The sequence below is a fragment of the Sitodiplosis mosellana genome, unplaced genomic scaffold, assembly GCF_009176505.1.
Source record: "Sitodiplosis mosellana isolate CC-2019 unplaced genomic scaffold, AAFC_SMos_1.0 Smas_scaffold_6226, whole genome shotgun sequence".
NCBI lineage: Eukaryota > Metazoa > Arthropoda > Insecta > Diptera > Cecidomyiidae > Sitodiplosis > Sitodiplosis mosellana.
In genome coordinates, this window is record NW_022601467.1 from 19571964 (window position 1) to 19591205 (window position 19242).

At 36.5% G+C, this 19242-nt stretch overlaps 2 protein-coding genes across 22 annotated transcripts in view; one reads left to right on the top strand and one right to left on the bottom strand.

Moving 5' to 3' along the window:
• The window catches only part of LOC129578748 (protein furry), a 41707-nt gene that overhangs the window by 21117 nt on the left and 1348 nt on the right, over nucleotides 1–19242 (bottom strand). For 3 of the 21 annotated variants that reach the window (XM_055467792.1, XM_055467791.1, XM_055467786.1), the window contains exons 1-16: nucleotides 15056–15387; nucleotides 14588–14860; nucleotides 13244–14513; nucleotides 13020–13158; nucleotides 11905–12951; nucleotides 11668–11794; nucleotides 11387–11582; nucleotides 11106–11288; nucleotides 9604–9747; nucleotides 7906–8073; nucleotides 7674–7823; nucleotides 7419–7588; nucleotides 6862–7127; nucleotides 6576–6686; nucleotides 6132–6286; nucleotides 3641–3801 (exon numbers count right to left, since the gene is read on the bottom strand). In XM_055467792.1, the coding sequence (XP_055323767.1) occupies nucleotides 3641–3801; nucleotides 6132–6286; nucleotides 6576–6686; nucleotides 6862–7127; nucleotides 7419–7588; nucleotides 7674–7823; nucleotides 7906–8073; nucleotides 9604–9747; nucleotides 11106–11288; nucleotides 11387–11582; nucleotides 11668–11794; nucleotides 11905–12951; nucleotides 13020–13158; nucleotides 13244–14513; nucleotides 14588–14860; nucleotides 15056–15149 (4654 nt within the window). In that variant the 5' untranslated portion in view covers nucleotides 15150–15387. Of the gene's footprint in view, nucleotides 1–3640; nucleotides 3802–6131; nucleotides 6287–6575; nucleotides 6687–6861; nucleotides 7128–7418; nucleotides 7589–7673; nucleotides 7824–7905; nucleotides 8074–9603; nucleotides 9748–11105; nucleotides 11289–11386; nucleotides 11583–11658; nucleotides 11795–11904; nucleotides 12952–13019; nucleotides 13159–13243; nucleotides 14514–14587; nucleotides 14861–15055; nucleotides 15389–19242 lie in introns of those variants that run through there. The other 18 variants (XM_055467790.1, XM_055467789.1, XM_055467785.1 and 15 more) reach the window with 7 other exon arrangements.
• The window catches only part of LOC129578754 (uncharacterized), a 42247-nt gene continuing 39345 nt past the window's right edge, over nucleotides 16341–19242 (top strand). The window contains exon 1 of the mRNA XM_055467826.1: nucleotides 16341–16545. The gene's annotated coding sequence lies outside the window, so the exon portion shown is untranslated. The remainder of the gene's footprint in view (nucleotides 16546–19242) is intronic.

Below are 19242 nucleotides of genomic sequence, written 5' to 3' on the forward strand. Positions count from 1 at the left end.
TTATAACTAATATTTATCGTCTGCGACATTTATTGTTTACATATATTGCACGCCATTCAAAAGCCAAAATTCATTCACATGCTCTTATTCTTGAAAAGAGTGTTAGATTTATTGGAGCCAGCCAATAAATTGCATCAGTCGCGAGAAATGAGCTACGTCAGAGCAATCCCACTGATTGATTTGGTCATCAAGGACCGTACTGCGCTAAAAGCCAATATAAACAATGTTATTATATTTGACGATACTTGAGTCGATGTAAATGACGATGTGGCAGCGCCCCCTACATAGATTCCTTATTAAAATAGGTGGAACTATTGAGTGCGGGCACCATATCGCACGTAAATTTTGAATATGGCAGCGTCCATAGGATTGGAACGTTAACCAATTTCGTAGTCACGAAATCCACCGTACGTCAAGGACATAAAAAAGTTACAAAATAAAAAAGTTTCAACGAATTTGAAACTAAAGCAACTGAATTTATGGTTGAAAATGATTTGCCGCCAGTCCAAGAAAGCCGAAATCGACGACGGTTGAAGAAAATTTTACAATAAATCAAGGGAAAATTAAGTTTCGGGATATTAAATATCAAAAATTTCTTTTGAAATATTGAAAATTACGCGCCACCCCAAAAATTGGTCATGCCATCCCATACAATCAATCCTGGCTACGGGCCTGGCAAGCATACATGAGATAGTTAAGATGTATGTTCATCCAAAATGAAAAATAAAACGAACCCATACAAACAAGCACATACTGTTTACAAATCAACGTTGTGCATCTTTAATGTATTCAGATGCCCAAGGCCCTTAGCCTAAGGGATAGGCGATGATTACGATGCGGTTGATGTATTCCAATAGAACGTGTTACCGAAATTGAACATAGAAAAAAAAACAAAACCGCATACAACACTTATCCGCATGCACTGCAACATTTTTGAGTGTAAAGACTAATATTGAGTTGGGGCAATATAGAGGTTTCAACTATTTTAAGATGAATTTACATCGAAATTTGGGTAAAATGAGTTATTTTCTATGCGTGTGTCCAAACGGCTACTGTTCATATACGCGCTAATACATAGGCACGTACATGTTAAAAGCAGATATCAAATTAGATTTTAACAACAAGCATCACGAGTATGAAACAAGACAATCAAAAAGACTGCGCAAAATTAAACCCAAAAATAATTGGGGAAAATATTCTATCATTAACAGGGGAACTAATTCATACAATTCTTTGCCATCGCCAATGAAAAGAATTCACAAAATACAGACATTTAAAAACCAGTTGAAAAAAATTACACTGGAAGAGCAGTCAAAAAACTTGCAATGTAACAAATTAAGAAACAAAAAAAAACAGAAATATATTTACAAAACAAACAGAGTCACTACAAAACATAAGAAAAAAAGTTAATTATTTATTGAGATGTAACTATTTAGTTTTAGGGGCGTTCATGTATAACATTTGCCTGAATAAATAAATAAATAAATAAATAAATAAATGTATTGTAAATTTTGTACTCAACAACTCATACAATACATACAAATTCACAGACTCGGCGCCAGTGCGTGCCTATGTATTAGCGCGTATATGAACAGTAGCCGTTTGGACACACGCATAGAAAATAACTCATTTTACCCAAATTTCGGTGTAAATTCATCTTAAAATAGTTGAAACCTCTATATTGCCCCATCTCAATACTAGTCTTTACACTCATAAATGTTGCAGTGTGTGAAACAACTAACACGAAATCAAGACGCAACAGAGAAGAAAACCCTATTTACTTTGGAAGTATTCATTTTTCAAACGTCGAAAAATGAGCAAGAGAAAAAAATATAAAGAACATTTTTCGATAATTCAGTAAACAAGGCCTTACGTTCAACGTCAAACCGAAACCATAATTTTTCTCCTCTTGTTCTCACACTGCAATAGCATTCCACGTATTCAATAACAGCCGAGAAGAAAAAAAAACATTTTATGATAACAGATACGTTGAGTTCCGAGAACCTAGCTACCGACCGTTATCCGCAACCCAAAACCGAGCACCGATTTTCGGCTTAAATAAACGAAAGATCAATGCTAATAGATTTGTTGACACATTAACAAAAATGATTTTCTTTATCACTTCATTGAAACTTGAAAAACGCTCATCATTCTTCTTCCTTTTGTGTGAGTGTGTCCCGCATTTGCTGTTTCTGGCGTGTGTGTTTTTTCAGCAATCAGATAGCTTTGTCCAAATAGAAAATTCTTTGGCAAATGAAACTCACATTTTACTTTCAATCAATCGATATTTACTCAAATTGAGTGCAGCCGGTCACAAAGATAAAGAGAAAATGAAGGGACGTCGGCACCGATATTTTCCATGATTTCCGTTCGATTTCGACTTTTGCTTCTACTTTCGGGCAAATATTTGATTTTAATGTTCTGAAATTAAGTTAACGATGAATCGATCGATCAGGCCATTCACTTGCCTGAAATATGATTACTATTATCCGTGTTCATTGACTTGAGAAATTCGGCGGATGACGCCCTCATTCGCAGACGACGCACATTTAAAATGCTTGCTGCCATTCCTCCATCCTCCGCAATCTCTCTTCTATCTGCTGTTTGTTCTTTCGCTTCTCGCCGTATGTTTCCTTTGGCCAAACATTCGTGACGTAGAACGCATTAGGGCGCGCGGATTGCTATTATTCGGAAAAATATGTACGAATATATCGATTTACTTCCACGAACTAGAGGCTTGTGAATGTCGTCTACTTCCTCTGATAATCTTTCGTTTTTTTTTATTCCGATTCTGTATGCAGATGGGCTTCTTTAATTCCACAATTGAAATAATTCTTTGATTCCACAATTGAAATCAGAGTGTGTGTTAAGGAATTTGGGGATTTTTTTAAGCAAACATTTACACTTGGACATGATGTGTTAAAATACATAAGAATGAAGCTTTTGAAGTTTTCCAATGCATTGGAATTGAAATATTCAGTGTTTTGATGATATTTCAAGCGGCTATGATGGCAACGACAACGACAACACATCTAATTATTTTTGTGCATCTACCGTTACCCACCCATTCAAATGATCGAACGTGGTCGAAATTTCGACAACAAAGTGAATCTGCTGTGGTCAACCGACAATCGCTATGGAATGTTCAAACGCCTTCGACATGGTAAATGCGATTCGAACTTCCTGCATATACATTGTATCATTTCATAGCGATTAGATCCCCATCATCATAGATGAATGAATATCAATATTTGATGAAGTCATGCATGTGCACGCGGGGATATGGTTCGTTTAAAGATTGTTTGATTGCTCTAACATTGTTGGACACGCCGAACGGGTGTAAAAGTTCGCCAGAGAATCGAGTTTTACTTAAATGCATATGATCCAGGATAGAGGTAGAAGCGAAACTTTTTTTCTTCGCTTTGTTTTTCCTCGCATCATTCTTCATTTTTTTTCCTTTTGAGATATCTCAAGTGGTTTCCATTTTCGTTGAAATACACATCAATGAAAAATATACGAACAAAAAACACACAAAGTCAAACGATTCGTTTGAGGAAAAGTTTTTAGAACGCGAAAAAAGTGTATCAATGTGGTACTAAAGGGGGAAAAAACAACCAAAATAAACAAAGATAAATCCTACCTTTTTCGCCTTCAGTTTGGAGGGGTCCCACATTACCGAAAAATCGTTTGTCCAACACTTGCAGCAACTGTACAGCTATTGTATGAACATCGACACGTGGACATCCGGTCATCAGTACCGTAACATTTATCACAGATGTGTAGTGATCACATGGATATTCCCTGCAATGCAAAAAAAAAGTACACAGAGACAATGTATTAATCCACGCATTGAATTTTGAATAAATCAAATTAAGCAAATGAAGCAGATTTTGGTTTTTGTCGATCAAATAAACCATCGATAGAAAGAGGAAGAGAAAAAATTCTGTAAAATAATCGAACAAGTTCGTATGATTTAAATTTGAATGAATTTTCCATTACAGCGATGATTTTCCCACAAAGTGTCCCCAGTACATCATGAACAGGGTGTTAAATCCATCAATCAGAATATTCAATCAGAAATCATTGTCTCTGTGTTATTAGCAACACCGAAAAAATGGGAATAATCAAATCACGAGTCACTTTATTATACATGAGTTGATAAATTCTGGTATTGAACGGAGCCGAACATAAAAAACCGTCACATACCACATCAAACGATCAAATAAAGTATTAAATCAAAAGAGTATAGGATGTCGCGTTTCTCTGCACCAGAGTTTTCACCCGCAAAAATTCGTTGCCCCATAAATTACCATATCGATAGGGATCGAAAATCGACAAATGTCAAAAATGAACAAAGAGTCATTGTTCGCACATCCAATCAAGTACCCGAATGTATGGCAACCATAATGACAGAAACGTTACTCGAAAATTATTGTCAGACTATCGAGCTTGTTGGGCTCGTAGGCTGATTTTAAAGCGGCTTTGCTGTGTGCACAGCCGCTCAGTAAATTCGGAGTTGGGTAGACTTTATTCCATACATGGGTGTGTCGATGTGTGTGTGCATATCTGCTTACGTAAAAGTTGCTTGGTACATTGCGGGAAAATGTTTTGATATATGACAAATCCATGAGTGGAATAATTGATAGGTCCCGTAATATAATTTATGAAAGAGACAGGAGAAAGTTAGAATGATACAGTAAATATCGAACATTATTCTATTGAACATGTTCAATGTACGTATTCTTCAATTACAAATTTGAATGCAGGAGCTTTTCGAATGAAAAAATTTACCAAAGCAACATATGATTATTAAATTTGAATTTTTCATCATCGTCGGTGTGCGAACATGTCGAGTTTTAAATCCATCATCATTTGAATTTTCAACGGTGAAACGATGGGGTTCGAGATGATATTGATGAGTTTTGCATGCATGCTATCTGTACATAAACTTTATGGTTCGAACAAGTTGCGGACAAGGAGTCGGAGAAAATTCACTTTTAATAGCATGGACCGATCCGATTTGAAAAAAATATTCCGAATAGAAGGACACATTGGCTCCATTCTCAATTTTATTTTTTTTTTGCTTTTTTTTCAAATGTACATCCACTGATCAAATGAGTTATAATACAATCACTATCCCAATAATAAAAGAAATTGAACAATAGAAACCCGCTTAAAATCGCTGCGTGATTGACAAAAAAACTGTTGTTTGAAAATAAGATGAAAATAAGAATTATTTGAAGGATACTTTATTCTGAGCTAAAAATGCAGTTTCCAACTAAGCTATCCTTCGACTATGTTTTCAAGCGCATTTATTTTGAACAGCTGGCAAAACTAGAGCTTATTTGCATGTGGTTAGTTTTGTTCTATATGAATAATTGCCCTTGGAATATATTTATACATCAATTAGAAAAAATAACCGGTTTAAAGGAAACTGGATTTAAAAACCGAGAAATTAAATGTGAAAAAAAATGCTAATTTCCCTTTCACCCAGCAAGGGTTGAGTATGAAGCATCAAAGATTATAAATTTCTCTCGATTGAGCTTCACTTAAGCTCAAGCCCTCGAAAAGGACCATTTTTTTTTAGAATGTGTCCATATTGAGTCAAGACTTGAATAGTAAGCATCCTTAATTTGTTTCCTTCTCGAGGTGCTAGATGTGTATCTTAATTAAGTTACGGTTGATTGTGAATGTTATCAAAACTGAGCTAAATTTTGTGTTTTCCCTCACGTTTCAAATAGCTATAACTTCCAATAACCCTTAATTATTTGTATTTTTTTCCTCCATTCACAAATGGAAAAGTTGCGAAAGAAGTTCGTCTTTGATTGCCCTCATTTTGTCGATTGGTATCATGGTACTTGGTGTTATTCTTTGCCACAAACTGTTAGCTATCTGGTAACAAGTCTTTTAAGATATATTTCATTAGAATACTCGATTCGAAATAAGTGTTCACCATCAAGGTTTCTGATTAAGAACTGTTTGTTGCTCCATAAACGATTTTGCTATCTTAACCGTTTGCCAAACTATCTTCGAAACCGTTTCAAGGTTTGCACAACATCTTAAAGTTGTGTTCAAGGAATTTGTTCCTATTCACTTGGCTAAAACTAAATAAATATTTGAAATGAACTTACCTTGCACTAAATACTGTTGCTAGTGATAGAAAGCAGATGTCGGCTTCGCGTGGTTGTGCTGTGTAGCATCGATCAATAACCCATTCCAATAAATGGCCACTATCTGGATTCGATTCGAGTAATAAAACGACAATGTCTCGGGCCAAATCATAAACCTGTTGATTAAATTGTATTTTCATTCAAATTCAGCACACACAAAAAATGAATGAAAAGAACGGTCGATTGTTTTTTCCGATGTTCAATCAATTTTTTAACCATTCTATTGTTTTTGTATTTGGTAAACAAACAAACCAATGTCGTGGGCTACATGGCATTCAAACAAAGTAGCTCACATGAAGGATTTAAGATTTAGATTATGAAAAGGCTATCGGATATGAAAAAAATCTATCTAGCGAATCGGTTTCCAGATTGAACTGGAACAAATTGTGAATGGCGTTTATTTACCTTTTCGTCCATGGAGATCAACAGGGAATCGAGCCAAGGATAAATGAGACCTTCTTCAGTTAAATATTGTGGATCAAAACATGGGCCGCAACACAATAGTGCACTCATCGCCTACATCGCACCAAAGAAAAGAAAAGAATAGAAATGTACGTTGCATACAAATCAGATTGCATTCATTATAAAGGCGTTGCAAGTAAACTATTCGATAATTAATTTCTAAAGCGATCGCTCGCGAGCAAACAGCAAGATAATAATAATGATTTCAATGTAAAAGCCTTTGACTTACTTGTAGCGCACTAAATTGCAATTTTTCCTCTTCAACGGAAATGCTTCCTAAGCTTATGCTCGTCCCACTTGCAATCGTACCGCTAATGCCGACACTGTTATTACTGCTATTGGCACCTGCTGTGCTCGCTCCACCATTACTGTTCGCTCCACTGAAGCCAGCATGTGAAAAACCGAGTGGTTTTGCCGTTGGTCCACTCCATGATGCAAACAAATTAAATAAATGCCGCTTCAAATCATTTGACAACAATGTTGCACGACTCTCCACTGCTTGATGACAAACGATAATCACCCCCACAATTCATGATAACAAAACGACAGCAACCGGCGGTGGTGACATTAGCGTCGAATGAAAAGAAGAAGAAAATGAAAAAAAAATGAAATGATTAGACTTTATATTCATCAGTCATTGAACATATAAAACGACAGGCTAATTGTTTGCTTCGTTTTTTCCTTCTGTTATAGAACCATTTTTGTGATGATAGCACGTTGTATAAATGGAAATGGTTTCCAATTTAGACACGAACGCTTGATGATTTATTATATTGATTAACTCACATGAAAAGTTCTTTATCATTTTTCGGATAAAATCACAAAAATGAATTTTCACTTCGCGTATACTGATGTTATCCTTGTCCGTTTCCATTTCGAGATAGAGCCGAGCGCCGTCCATATATTCGACAAATGTTGGATGCAACGACATTGTGTCACGCTCAATGACACATGGACTGAAATTTTTTATTCGAAACAAATTAACAGCGATTAGTTGCCCGGGCTCATCGTCGAACATTATAATCTCGGAAATAACTTTACCTGACGGCGAATGTTCGATTTTCAGCAATTTTCTCCAATACTTTGACTAATTGCAAACGTAATGCATCACGACGACGTCTTCGACGCATATTTTCTTGCTTTCGATCGACTGCCTCTCGAATGTAAAGCACCAGCTCGTCCATTAAATCTCTGACAATGTATCAAAAGTTATGAATTTTCCAACTCGATTTCACTTCAACATTGCATATAATCTTGATATTATAAAACTTACTTCAAAGCATCATGGTTTATCATTCCCAGCGCATTAACAGCTGCATCACGAACATCGACCACTTCACATCGCAATAGTGGTACGACTAATTTGTAAAGTGCAACAGGTGATGGTGAAATTGCATTTGATTTATCACTTCGATCTGCATTTAACGAGTCTGGCGATGAGCTGTTTGTGTGTGTGTGTTGATGATATTCACATGGTTTCGTGAAATTCAAAACAAAACCAACAAAAAATGAAAACAAAAACAAACAATTCATTAGCTTAATATTGGCAAAATTTGGAGGTAATTTCTATGGTGTATTTTATTTGTTTGTGGGGTGTTGTATTTTGTGTGTATATTTCCCCGTGAATCCACCGACAAATTTCTTTTTTGTGAATTTCAACTGCTTTTATTTGTGTATTCAAGTCAAAAGAAGTAAGAAGAAAAAACACAACAAAACACATTTGTATAAAAAAGCTCACTAAAAAAAAACTGTAACAGCTTGGGACCGTATTTCGAACAAATTCTGTGTATTTTTTTTTTTTTTTTTTTGGTTAAATTTTTCCGAATTTTCATGTAAGCGTGTGTGTAAGAAATTGTATATGTGTGTCTTTTTTTTCGTTATTGTTGTTGTGCAAAAGAAAACAACTACTTATACGAAATTTGATTTCTCATTTGCTTAACTGCTAAAAGTTCAGATAAATTCTCGGAAATGAGAAAATTTTCCGTATTTTTTTCTTTATTTCCAAGATCGCTATGCTCTTCAACAGTTCGCAATTTACACTTAAAAATAGATAAATTTCCCATGCTTGCTAATGTTAACATTTTTACACACAAAGTGCTTCAAGTGACTAAGTTTTCTACACCGCAATACACAACAAAAATAAAAAGTTTAAACCGAAAAATTCGAAAGGTATCAACAAAAAAGCTGTTGCTTATAAAGGCTTCAGGCAGGAGTGTTCGTAAATTTGAAGAGAAATAAACAAATAATTCACTGATACAGTTACTAATTTTAAACGTACAAAAGAGAGTATCAGTTTGAATGTTTTTCGATGCCAATACAAACACGTATACGATTTTTATTTTCACCCTTGAACAAGAAAACAAAAAAAACAAGCACCGAATAAAACGTGATTTTTGCCATGTCACTGGTACTTGTTCTCAAACGGTTTTTCCATCATCAATAAAATCATCCAAAAGCACATTCGCTTTGTCGAAATAATGAAAATCGACATGATTTCTGACAGATAAAATTGATGTATTGTCGTCCGTGCAATATGTCAATGTAGGAGCGAAAAAAAAATTCACACAACCACGATAATTTTCTGGGTGAAACATCAAACATACGTCAATTTTATCTGTCAATATACTCTCTTTCATCGCATAAAAAACAAACAGCAAAACGAAAAATGCTTGAAATTCGATTGAACAATTGGTGCGCTTCAGCAATGCGAATAAAAATAAATCAAAATCGAGCTTTTCTATACAATCTTTTCTTTCGGTAGGAATCATACAGATAAATGGAGATGCTTAAGAAAAACTTTCGAACGAAATGAACAGAACAAAAAAAAATATTCATGGCAAAACTAAACAATCAACACACCTAATCAATGGAAAATAAAATTGGCTGTTTGGCTAATGTCAAACTTGTTTTCAATTATAATTTTTTTTTCTTCGATTTTTTTTTTCATTGTGTTCAAATGAATTTCGTTTACCCAACGCGTTTTTGTCTAGCTTCTTTACGGCCGTAAGAAAGCGGTAATGTGAATCTCGTCACAAGCCCTTCCGGTCCAAAAACATTCGATGGTATGTTATCCAAGGAATCGGAAAGCGAACGAGAATCCGATTGTTCATGCATACTAAAAAAATTTGTTCATTTATTCAAAAATAAACAATTAAAAATAATAACAATTTGTGAAAAAAAGAGAGAACGAAAACGCAATGGATTTGATTGGAATAGAAAAAAAACAGATGTCAGCAACAATGAAGTTATTATTATTTGTCTGAGTGTGAGAATGAGTGCAAATAATGAAAAACAAAATAAGAATCACAAGAAGTAGTTTAGCGAATATATGTTAAGAAAACAAGAGAGAAGGATAAAGACAAAGTGAGAGAGATAGAGAGAGGGAGAGAGAGATTGGAAAGGAAACAACGAAGGAGTGATAGAGATGACGTTAAAGAAAATCACTCATAACATATTATAGTATATGCGATAAATAATTGAAATTCACTATCAAGAATGCCAACAAGAGAGATGTTGTGAATAAAAATAAGTCTCTCGGTGTCTGTCTTTTCAAAGACCTACAAGGATTCAATTATGCGTTAGCTTGGATAAATACACAATCACACATGGTCTAGCCCACCCAGAATTTTAGCAATGTTTTTGATGTTACACTTTCGGCACAGAAGCCCCATTACCAAAAACACATATACAAATAACGACAACAACAACAATGATGCATGTAATTGTGTTTGTGTTTATGGGTGGATGTTTATGATTTAACAAAATCGACACTCGACATTTCAATTAATTACACAGAATGATTTGTTCCGATTTTTTCGGCTTCACTACGATAGCCCTCACATACACACAGTGAGATAACAGAAAGAAAATATAAATTCGCTAGCACAACGGAATTTGATCTAACAACAACAAAAATAATAATCATATGAATGTAGAAAAAAAATACAAGATATTATATGGAACAAAATGGTGTAAAATTCATAATGCAAGTGCTAACTGATAAACACCATGTACAAACTAAGGCCCATCAATTGATGATGACGTGAGAGAAAATACAAATGATCACACATTTATAAAGATGATGGTTCACCAAATCGTTCCAGCGACCGACAACACAAATGCGATCTCTACTACAAACACATAATACATATGCATTTTCTTTTCTTTTTTTTCTCATTTTATTTGATATATAAAGAAAAGAGATTCATCCCAAAGAAGAAGAACAAAACGATATGAACTAAAGAAAAGGAAAAAAACATGACAATAATGTGAAACGCTTTTCTTTCGAATTGAGAATTCGTCCAAATCATAGAATTTGTCTCTTTTTTTTTGGTTTATGTTTGTTTCGATTTTGATATTACGAATGATCAACAAAAAAGTGTTTAACGGATGGTATGAGTTAAGCGCAAATGTAACTCAAAATATGTAAATGCCTGAAGTTGTGTTTGTCAAAGTAAAATTGAAATGACATACCTTAAACTAAGATCAGGAGATGCACAGCGAACCGCTATACTTGGAATCGGTGGCACGAGCCGCATCGCCATTATTACTTGATATTTCCAGAGGCGAGACAACGAGTCGCGTTGGCTCTCGGATGGTGTCTTTTTTGGCGGTGCTGAACTTCGTAGCAACGAAGCTCGATTATCACTAACCGGCCTATTTGAGATAAAATACAAATTTATTTTCTTGGTTAACCAATTTCGATTCCGATGAAATACCTTGCAGGGAAAAACCTTTGGCGAAAAAACACTTACGTGGGATCAATGACGTTGAACAAAGTGGTAACACGTTGATAGCATATCGGCCATGCTTGAGCGACAACGGCTGGACACTGTTGCAGCACACGCTCACGTTCCATAAAACCAAACAAACAAATAGCCCACGGGTCTCCAGCAGATGTGGACGATGTTTGATTTAGATTCAATGTGCTTGTTGACGATTTCGTTGAATCTATGACCAACAAATGGATAGAGTGAAAGAGAAAAAAAAACCCAAAATTATTGTCCATTTAAAATGTAATCCATACCAATGCCACCTTCAACATGTCCCGAAATCCAATGGCCGCCCGTGCGTTCCGCTATCCACTGCAAATCGATAACGTTTGCATTTAGCATTGCCATTCGATCAACTTGCGGTAAAATGGGCAAACATTTGTCGAGTACCTGCAAATAAAAAAAGGAGGAAAATAAGTAAGTTTTGTTTGTCAACTGAAGATTTCGAAAGATTTTAAGATAACATATGTTTAGATTCAAGATGAGCAAATTTCAATTACCGCTGGACAACATTTATCAATAACATCGATGAGAAATTGCTCGGTTTCCGGAAGTCCCAAGGCACGATAGAGATTTTTTACGTCTTTTAAAATATTCACAGCTAATTTTCGTAGATACGATCGACAGTTGCACAGCATCACCAGCGCAAATCCTTCCACATAGTGCATGGTGGTGGTTAGTGGCAGTTGATCGTTCTTCTTCGATGATAATTCGGATGCATTGATTGCAGTTGTCTGTGTAATGCTTGACACACCGCTTGAATTCAAACTGGACGCTCCGCTGGAATTGGAATTAATCGTTGATGTCGGTTGTACCGATGACGATGGGGCTTGCGATACGGTGGCCGTGGTCGTGCTAACCGTTGCTGTTGTGGTTGATTTTAACAATGAGCCCGTACTATAGTTGCCCAATGCACTACGCCATACGTTGATAAAAACTAGCAACAGCATTGTGCATTTGTCCACCAAATGTGGGAACGTGTCCAAAACATCACGAATAATAAATTGCGTATAGCCCTGAATGACGTCTTGTCGCCAGTCGGGGAAGTCAACGAGCAGTGTTTGCAACGATTGATGGGCCAATGTGCGAAGCTCTTCATCCATGTGCACGGTTAAACGAGCCAACATATCGACCAGTTCGTGCATTGTCATTGTGTCGGGGATCAGACGAGGCACGGCTGCCACACATGTCCGGAACAAATCAATTCGTGGCTTACGTTCGCCGGTCAACATTTCGTCGGGCTCTTTGTTCAAATTCTGTGTGTTTGTCATCATCAGCGGACGACCGTAGTGCACATCCAATGCTCGTAGAATCTCGACAAAAACGCGACGAACATGAGGGAAATAGCTTGACATTCCAATACTTCTGGCCGTGTCATCGGTTAACATTTTATTGATATATGTCTTTTTGACGCGTAACGTATTGCCCGATGGCAAAACGCCCACCGTTCGCGGCATTGGCGGTTCACCGTCCTTTTGTTGCAACGAATCGGCAACCACCAAAAATGCTCGCAATCCAATGCTCATACGCTCCGGTGTCATAATTATCTGTTGAACGAAAATTAAATTCGAATTAAGCACTTTTTCAGAAGATAGTTTGGGGCCAGGTAAATTACCTTAATTGGTCGTCCAACCCATAATAGTTCAAAAACGATTTCTTTCATTGCAAAATCAAGCCGCTCCTGTGCGATGAACTGGATAATTTTCACAAATATATTGAGCGGTGTATCACGCGGTACAACTGATTTCGAACCCCTGAAATTGTTTTAAATATTCACACATTAACCGATTGGATTAGTTCAATTCCATTTGCGAACTCAACTCAAATCGAATCAATTACCTTGGGAATAGCGAATTGACAATGCTCTGTAGACGCGAATGAGTGGCCGAATTCGATTCGCACTTGATGCGAATCATGTACACCCACAGAAGACGATACAGCGATTCCAGTGCCACTCGACTCATTTTTGGATCTCGATTTTTCAAATTGCTCAGACACATGGCAAGGAAGCAATGCCAGTTACTCAAGAAGAACGTTTTCTGCGAAACACACAGGAGACACGTGACCAGTGGGAATAAGGCCAATTTGTGTTTGGATTTGGTGCAAGCGTCCAGTGTTTGTGAATACAGTAAATCGACAAAATTCTTAACGCACGGAACATTCACTTCGTTTTTAACAGCCGCCGCCACGGGCACTAGAATTTCAACAAACAATCCGGCCAATGCATGCTTGATATCTTTGTCTTTCACCTCGAGAAAATATTGGGCACACTCGTGCATAAACTGAAATGATGCTTCGAACTCTTCGATTGGCACCATTTTTACGCGAAAAAATTTCATTCCCATAAGCAAACTGATGATGCTCTGTGTGGTGTGTGGGCTTGGCTCTTTGGTACGCAACTCTTTCAATTCGGCCATAAAACGCTTTCGCACCGAACTGAAGCGACTTTGTGCCAACACAGCAATCACCTCTGCATTGAGATCAGCAATCATGTGAATGTTATGTGCATTCGGATTATTCTGTAATCCATCACGATATTTGAAATGTTTAAATGCGAGATTTTCAAAACTTTTTACAATGTCCTCGTGGCCTGGATGAAACGGTAGTTGGCGTAGAATTTCAATTAATACCAAACAAAAAATGAATTCGACCGCGGTTTCGCGACGCTGCAACTGTAGATCAATGTCAACATTTGGTTTGTTGGCAATTTTTTCCATTCGCTTTAAATCACTTTTTATTTCGGCATCGGATAGTTGTCGCTTGTGCCATGCCAACAGTGTGACCAACAGGGATGGTAAACAGTGTTCGGCCACCGAACCAAAGGCCGAAAGCAATTGATCAAACTGTGCGTCTTCGCCGCGTTGTAATAGTTTGGCAAGATTTTTGTCGGACGTTTCCAGCATAACCAATTCAATTTTCTTTTCGGCTTGTTGCGTGAATTCGGCAAACAGTGTTCGCATCACAATTTCACCGGGTCGCAATGAACTGTCGCTGGTTTGTTGCATATCAATGATGCCCGCTGTGGCCGCTATACATGATCTACTCTGTGTACCCCATGGCAAAAGTGCTTGACGATTCGATGAATTTGATGATTTGATTGCATCTAGATCTAAAAAGAAAATCGAACAGAAAACAGTCAGTACGATCGGATCGTTTAAGCTTGAAACATCAGATTGTACATACCTAAACTAATGACGGTTTGATTGTCTGCACAAACATCGGCCGCAGTGGTACCACTGTACGAGCTGTGACCCAACGGTGATACGCTTCCTTCGGAAACGCATTTTGGATTTGCGTTCGAACTCCGTTCAGATGTTGGTCGTGATGAAGCCGATAATCTGGATTGATTTCCTGAATTTCGCAGTGCTGGCGACGTATCGCTCGAGCTGGCCTTTGAATTTTCCGAACCGCTGTTTGTGCTCAACGTATAAATATCGCTACTCTGTGTATTGGAATCTGAAATCATAAATAAAAACGTGTGTTAGCTTGCGCGTGTGCACGTCATGTGTGTGTGTGACGAAACAAATGAACAACAACACCAACAATGCCAAAACCAACAAAAACCAAGAGACAAAGATTGTTTTCACTAAATGTGTTCGAGATGTGTTTGTTTTCCGACTTTCGGTGCATTCGCGCGCGATGTTCACTTACTTGAATGTATCGCCAGTGGCAGATGATGACCGAATCGAAATACAAAATTGAACAATTTGTTTGATAGACGATTCGCTTGAGTTGGGTCATTCATAAAAAAAAACGGGTATGTGGTCGGTTCGAAACTAATGAGAACAATTGCAATTGCGTTTGCAAATCGGCAATTTCTTTCTCTAGCCTCGAGTGGTTCGAATAAAATCGAAGGAAAACAAAAAAAGAAACAAAATGATAAAAGCGCACTGCCACCAATTTCCCGAGAATGAAAAAATTCTATACTTGTTGTTATAAATCTCTTAAAATGATACGTGCTTAACTGAGCGCAATTGCTGCTTGATATTACACGTTGAATTACATTAATGATGCGCAGACACACGAATTCATTAGCGACTATGCTCAACGGCTCGTTCTCGGCGTTGGCTTCACTCCAATGACAATATTACGTATTTATTCGAATCAAAATATCACACATGAGTGTGTATATCGTTATAGAATCAACACACAACATTCGGAATATTACTTAAAAATAAGACGCTCTCGCTAGCACAAATAATTCACATTATCGCGACAGTTTTTCAGCCTACAATTCGTATTCGGAAAATTGGTACTTTGCGACTTAGCACACTTCTTTTCGCTTTTATTCTCTCACTATGTTCGTTTCTCTCTCTCTCTCTCTCTCTCTCTCTCTCTGTGTGTGTGTGTGTCTTTCTTTTCGTTTCTTCGTTCGTCGCGTTTAATCTTTCACGAGTTAGGTGTCAATGAGGCTGCTATCACACAATGATCGATTTCAAGACATAGTTTTCCACAAAAGTTTCACACAGGAAAAAGCACACACACAAATCACATTTGGACGACAGAACAAATACGAAAGGCAGAAAAAAAAGTTCAAGCTTAGGAAAGCGCAGCACAGTGTGAACAACCGAAAAAATGAAATATACGTGTGCCTTTTAAAATTATGCTTATGTTCGGAATCGAGGCAGAGAGATAGAGAGAGCCGAACGAGCGAGAACGAAACAACGAAAAGCCGAAGGAGAGTCAGAGACAGGGAGAGAGAGAGAGAGAGAGAGAGAGAGCGAGAGCTTGGAACGAAACGAAAACAAAAAATTATGAGTCGACTACATTAATTGCAATAATAAACGTTCGAACGAAATCAGTTTAAGTGGTCATTTTCAATTGGCTTTGGTCTATTTTAAAAGAAGCCAACAAAACTTGTGTGTGACAATCCGAAGAAGCGAACAGAAATGCAAAGAAAAAACAAAACTACCGTATACTTGAATTAAAATGGATACAAAGTGTGACAGTAAATGGTATTCAGAATGTTTGTGCCCTGCTAAGTTTTCAACTCATAGTCATCGTATGCACGTGCCAACTAACCAACGAATCAAAAATACCAACAATCTTGTGTGTGTTTTTCTTTTCCATTCCCGAAAAATAATCTATTGAAAAGGAATATTAGTGCTGTATAACAATGGGCCGGGGTCAGTTGGAAAAACGTGAGATCTCACATTTATTCATATCAAGAAGACTCCTTGTGTGTTTCACATCAACATATCATATTCTCACATATAATTTTCAATCATTCGTTGTGATAATTTCCACTTAGGTAAACTTTGACCCCAAAGCTCATACACATGTTCACGCAAAATATTCCATTATCAAAACAAAAAAAATCCCCCACGAAATCAAAAGGCACACATGAAATTCATGCGCTATTATCAAGTGATTTTCATTGGTATCAAATATTTTTGCGACTGTTGTGTTGGGAATATTTACGATAAAACTCATAATTAAATTATCTAAAAAAAATGCACAGTGATGATAAACCCGTCACAATCAAGAATTTAACATATTTTTTAATATGACATTTTTAATTTTTATCAACATTTCATTCATAACGCATGACTCATTCAATTTATCAAGAACTTTGTCAAATTTGAACGGAAAATGTCTGAAAAGTGTGAAACGCAGACAAAATCCCGATTGTTTGTTTATTCAAAAGTCCCAAATGTTCGTTTATTCGTTCACTTAACTTTATGCGTATGAGAAATTCCGTTGCGGTTAAAGCGAAATAAATAGGTGAACGAGAGAAGAGGCGCGATCAAAGTTTTGCATTAGATGAATGATGATCTAGAATATCAGATGTTTAGTTTTTGGTCTGTGCACAAACGATGTGCCTTTACTTAAAATATCGGTGAAAATAAAAACTGCACTTCATTCAAAATTAGATGATGGCGAACATAGACGAAGCTGCATATTTTTGAATTTTTATTTGCTGTGTGTATGCCCTGCCGGTCAGAATGGTGTGAATTCAAATAGTAAATATCGTTCAATGCTATTTCGAATAAAATAAATCTTCGAGAATAGAGCGAAAATAAATCGCATATAATTCATCGTATAATGGAGTCGATTCCATATCATTTTTATATTTAAATATAAATAACAATAATGTCAACATAAGCATTTGAAAGCGGTGCATGAAAGGAGCGAAAGACAGTAAGTAGTCATTGTGAAAATTTTGAAAAATGAAACTTCGCACTGAAAAGGGAGCAAAAATGAGCGCTTTGCTTCTATTGAATAGTACATGGGATGTGCTAACCGTTATCGATTCGATTATGACATTGCACAAATAAATATTTATGTCATTTTCTTTTGGGTGTTGTTGTCGTTGTTGTTGTTGTTGTTGTTGTTGTTGTTGTTTTCGATGATGTATCACGTTCCCATTTCACTCCGTTCGTGGGTGTTTACGTGCTGATCTTTGCACATTAAACACCGGTGTATTTGTGTCTATTGGTGAAAAATTGAGTAGCATGTGTATGCCACTTCAAAAACACCGATAAACGAGCACATGTTTGCTCTCATTTTACAATTTCTTATGTATTCCAAATGATCCATTTCGCACTTTCAGCTAAAAGAAGAGCACCAGTTCCAATCGGAATCCTAATCGGAAATGCATTAATTTATGTGGATTTTTGTTTTGGAGTGAATTGAATTATGGTTTATTTAATCTCAGGCTAACTTCTCTAATAAATTTCAATTGGCTTAAAGCACACTCTATATTCATTGAAATCGAAGTGATGGGCCTAAGCCAAACCATATTCAAAAGTAAAGCCTCCTAAAAAAAGCCATAAATTATTCGAAATATTGATCGTTCGGAACGATTCCATTGGTTCGAATGTATTGAACATTTTGAAATGTTTTAGAATCAGCAAAAAGTGAATTTTACAATGATTTGACGATATTCAGTGGAAATTTCTAATGGTTCTACCAACAGAACCATTTTTCAATACAGTATCGGCATTAACGGTACTCGAAAATTGATGGAAAATCGAAATCGACTATTTCAACGAAAGCCAATTAAAAACGTTATTTTATTGCGGCAGACTGCATCAATTTTACTACCAAGCACCGTACTCATTTCCATGGTTGTAATTAAACAGAGTCTGTGTTGAGTCAGACAGAGCATCAAACGAATTTTTTGCAATAAATTTAGCTGGTTGTTAATTGTGACAGAAAAGTGGCACTACCCGAATCTCGCATAAATAACATCACAAACTTGTGTTGTTCGCAATTAAAAAACTGTACACGCTAGCGCCGATATTTATTGACGATGAATTTTTCGTCCCTTCCATCGAACTCAACTACAAGTAAATATTGAATCGGAAAAATGTTCAGTTTGTTAGTGTCAGCGGTTGAACGAATCAACAGCTGATGTTTGACGTTTTTGAGTGCTCAAGACATTTAGTACGTGTTGAGTTTACATGTATTTATATCTATACTATGGATATTGTATTCGTGTGTTGCGATTCTATCCATAAGTAACACTAAAATTTATGGTTGAAAACTGTTTTAAATGCCATAACATAAACCGCAAATGGGTCACTATTCTCAATCGCAGTACATACACATACACACACACACACACACACCGTTCACCGTGTACCGTCTACAGTGAAAAATGAAGATGTAAACAGAATTATTTTATTTCATGTTTACCTGATCAATCAGTCATCATTCCGCTTCGAATTGGATGGTAAATGCATGCATTTCATATGAGAAACACTTTGTTCATCAAACACCATCATAAAATATGCCACAATGTCTATTACCACCGATTAGCATTTTGCATTTTCTTTTGTTTCAATGCCATTTCCGTCTAATAAACAATAGTCGGCAGCACTCAAATGATTCGT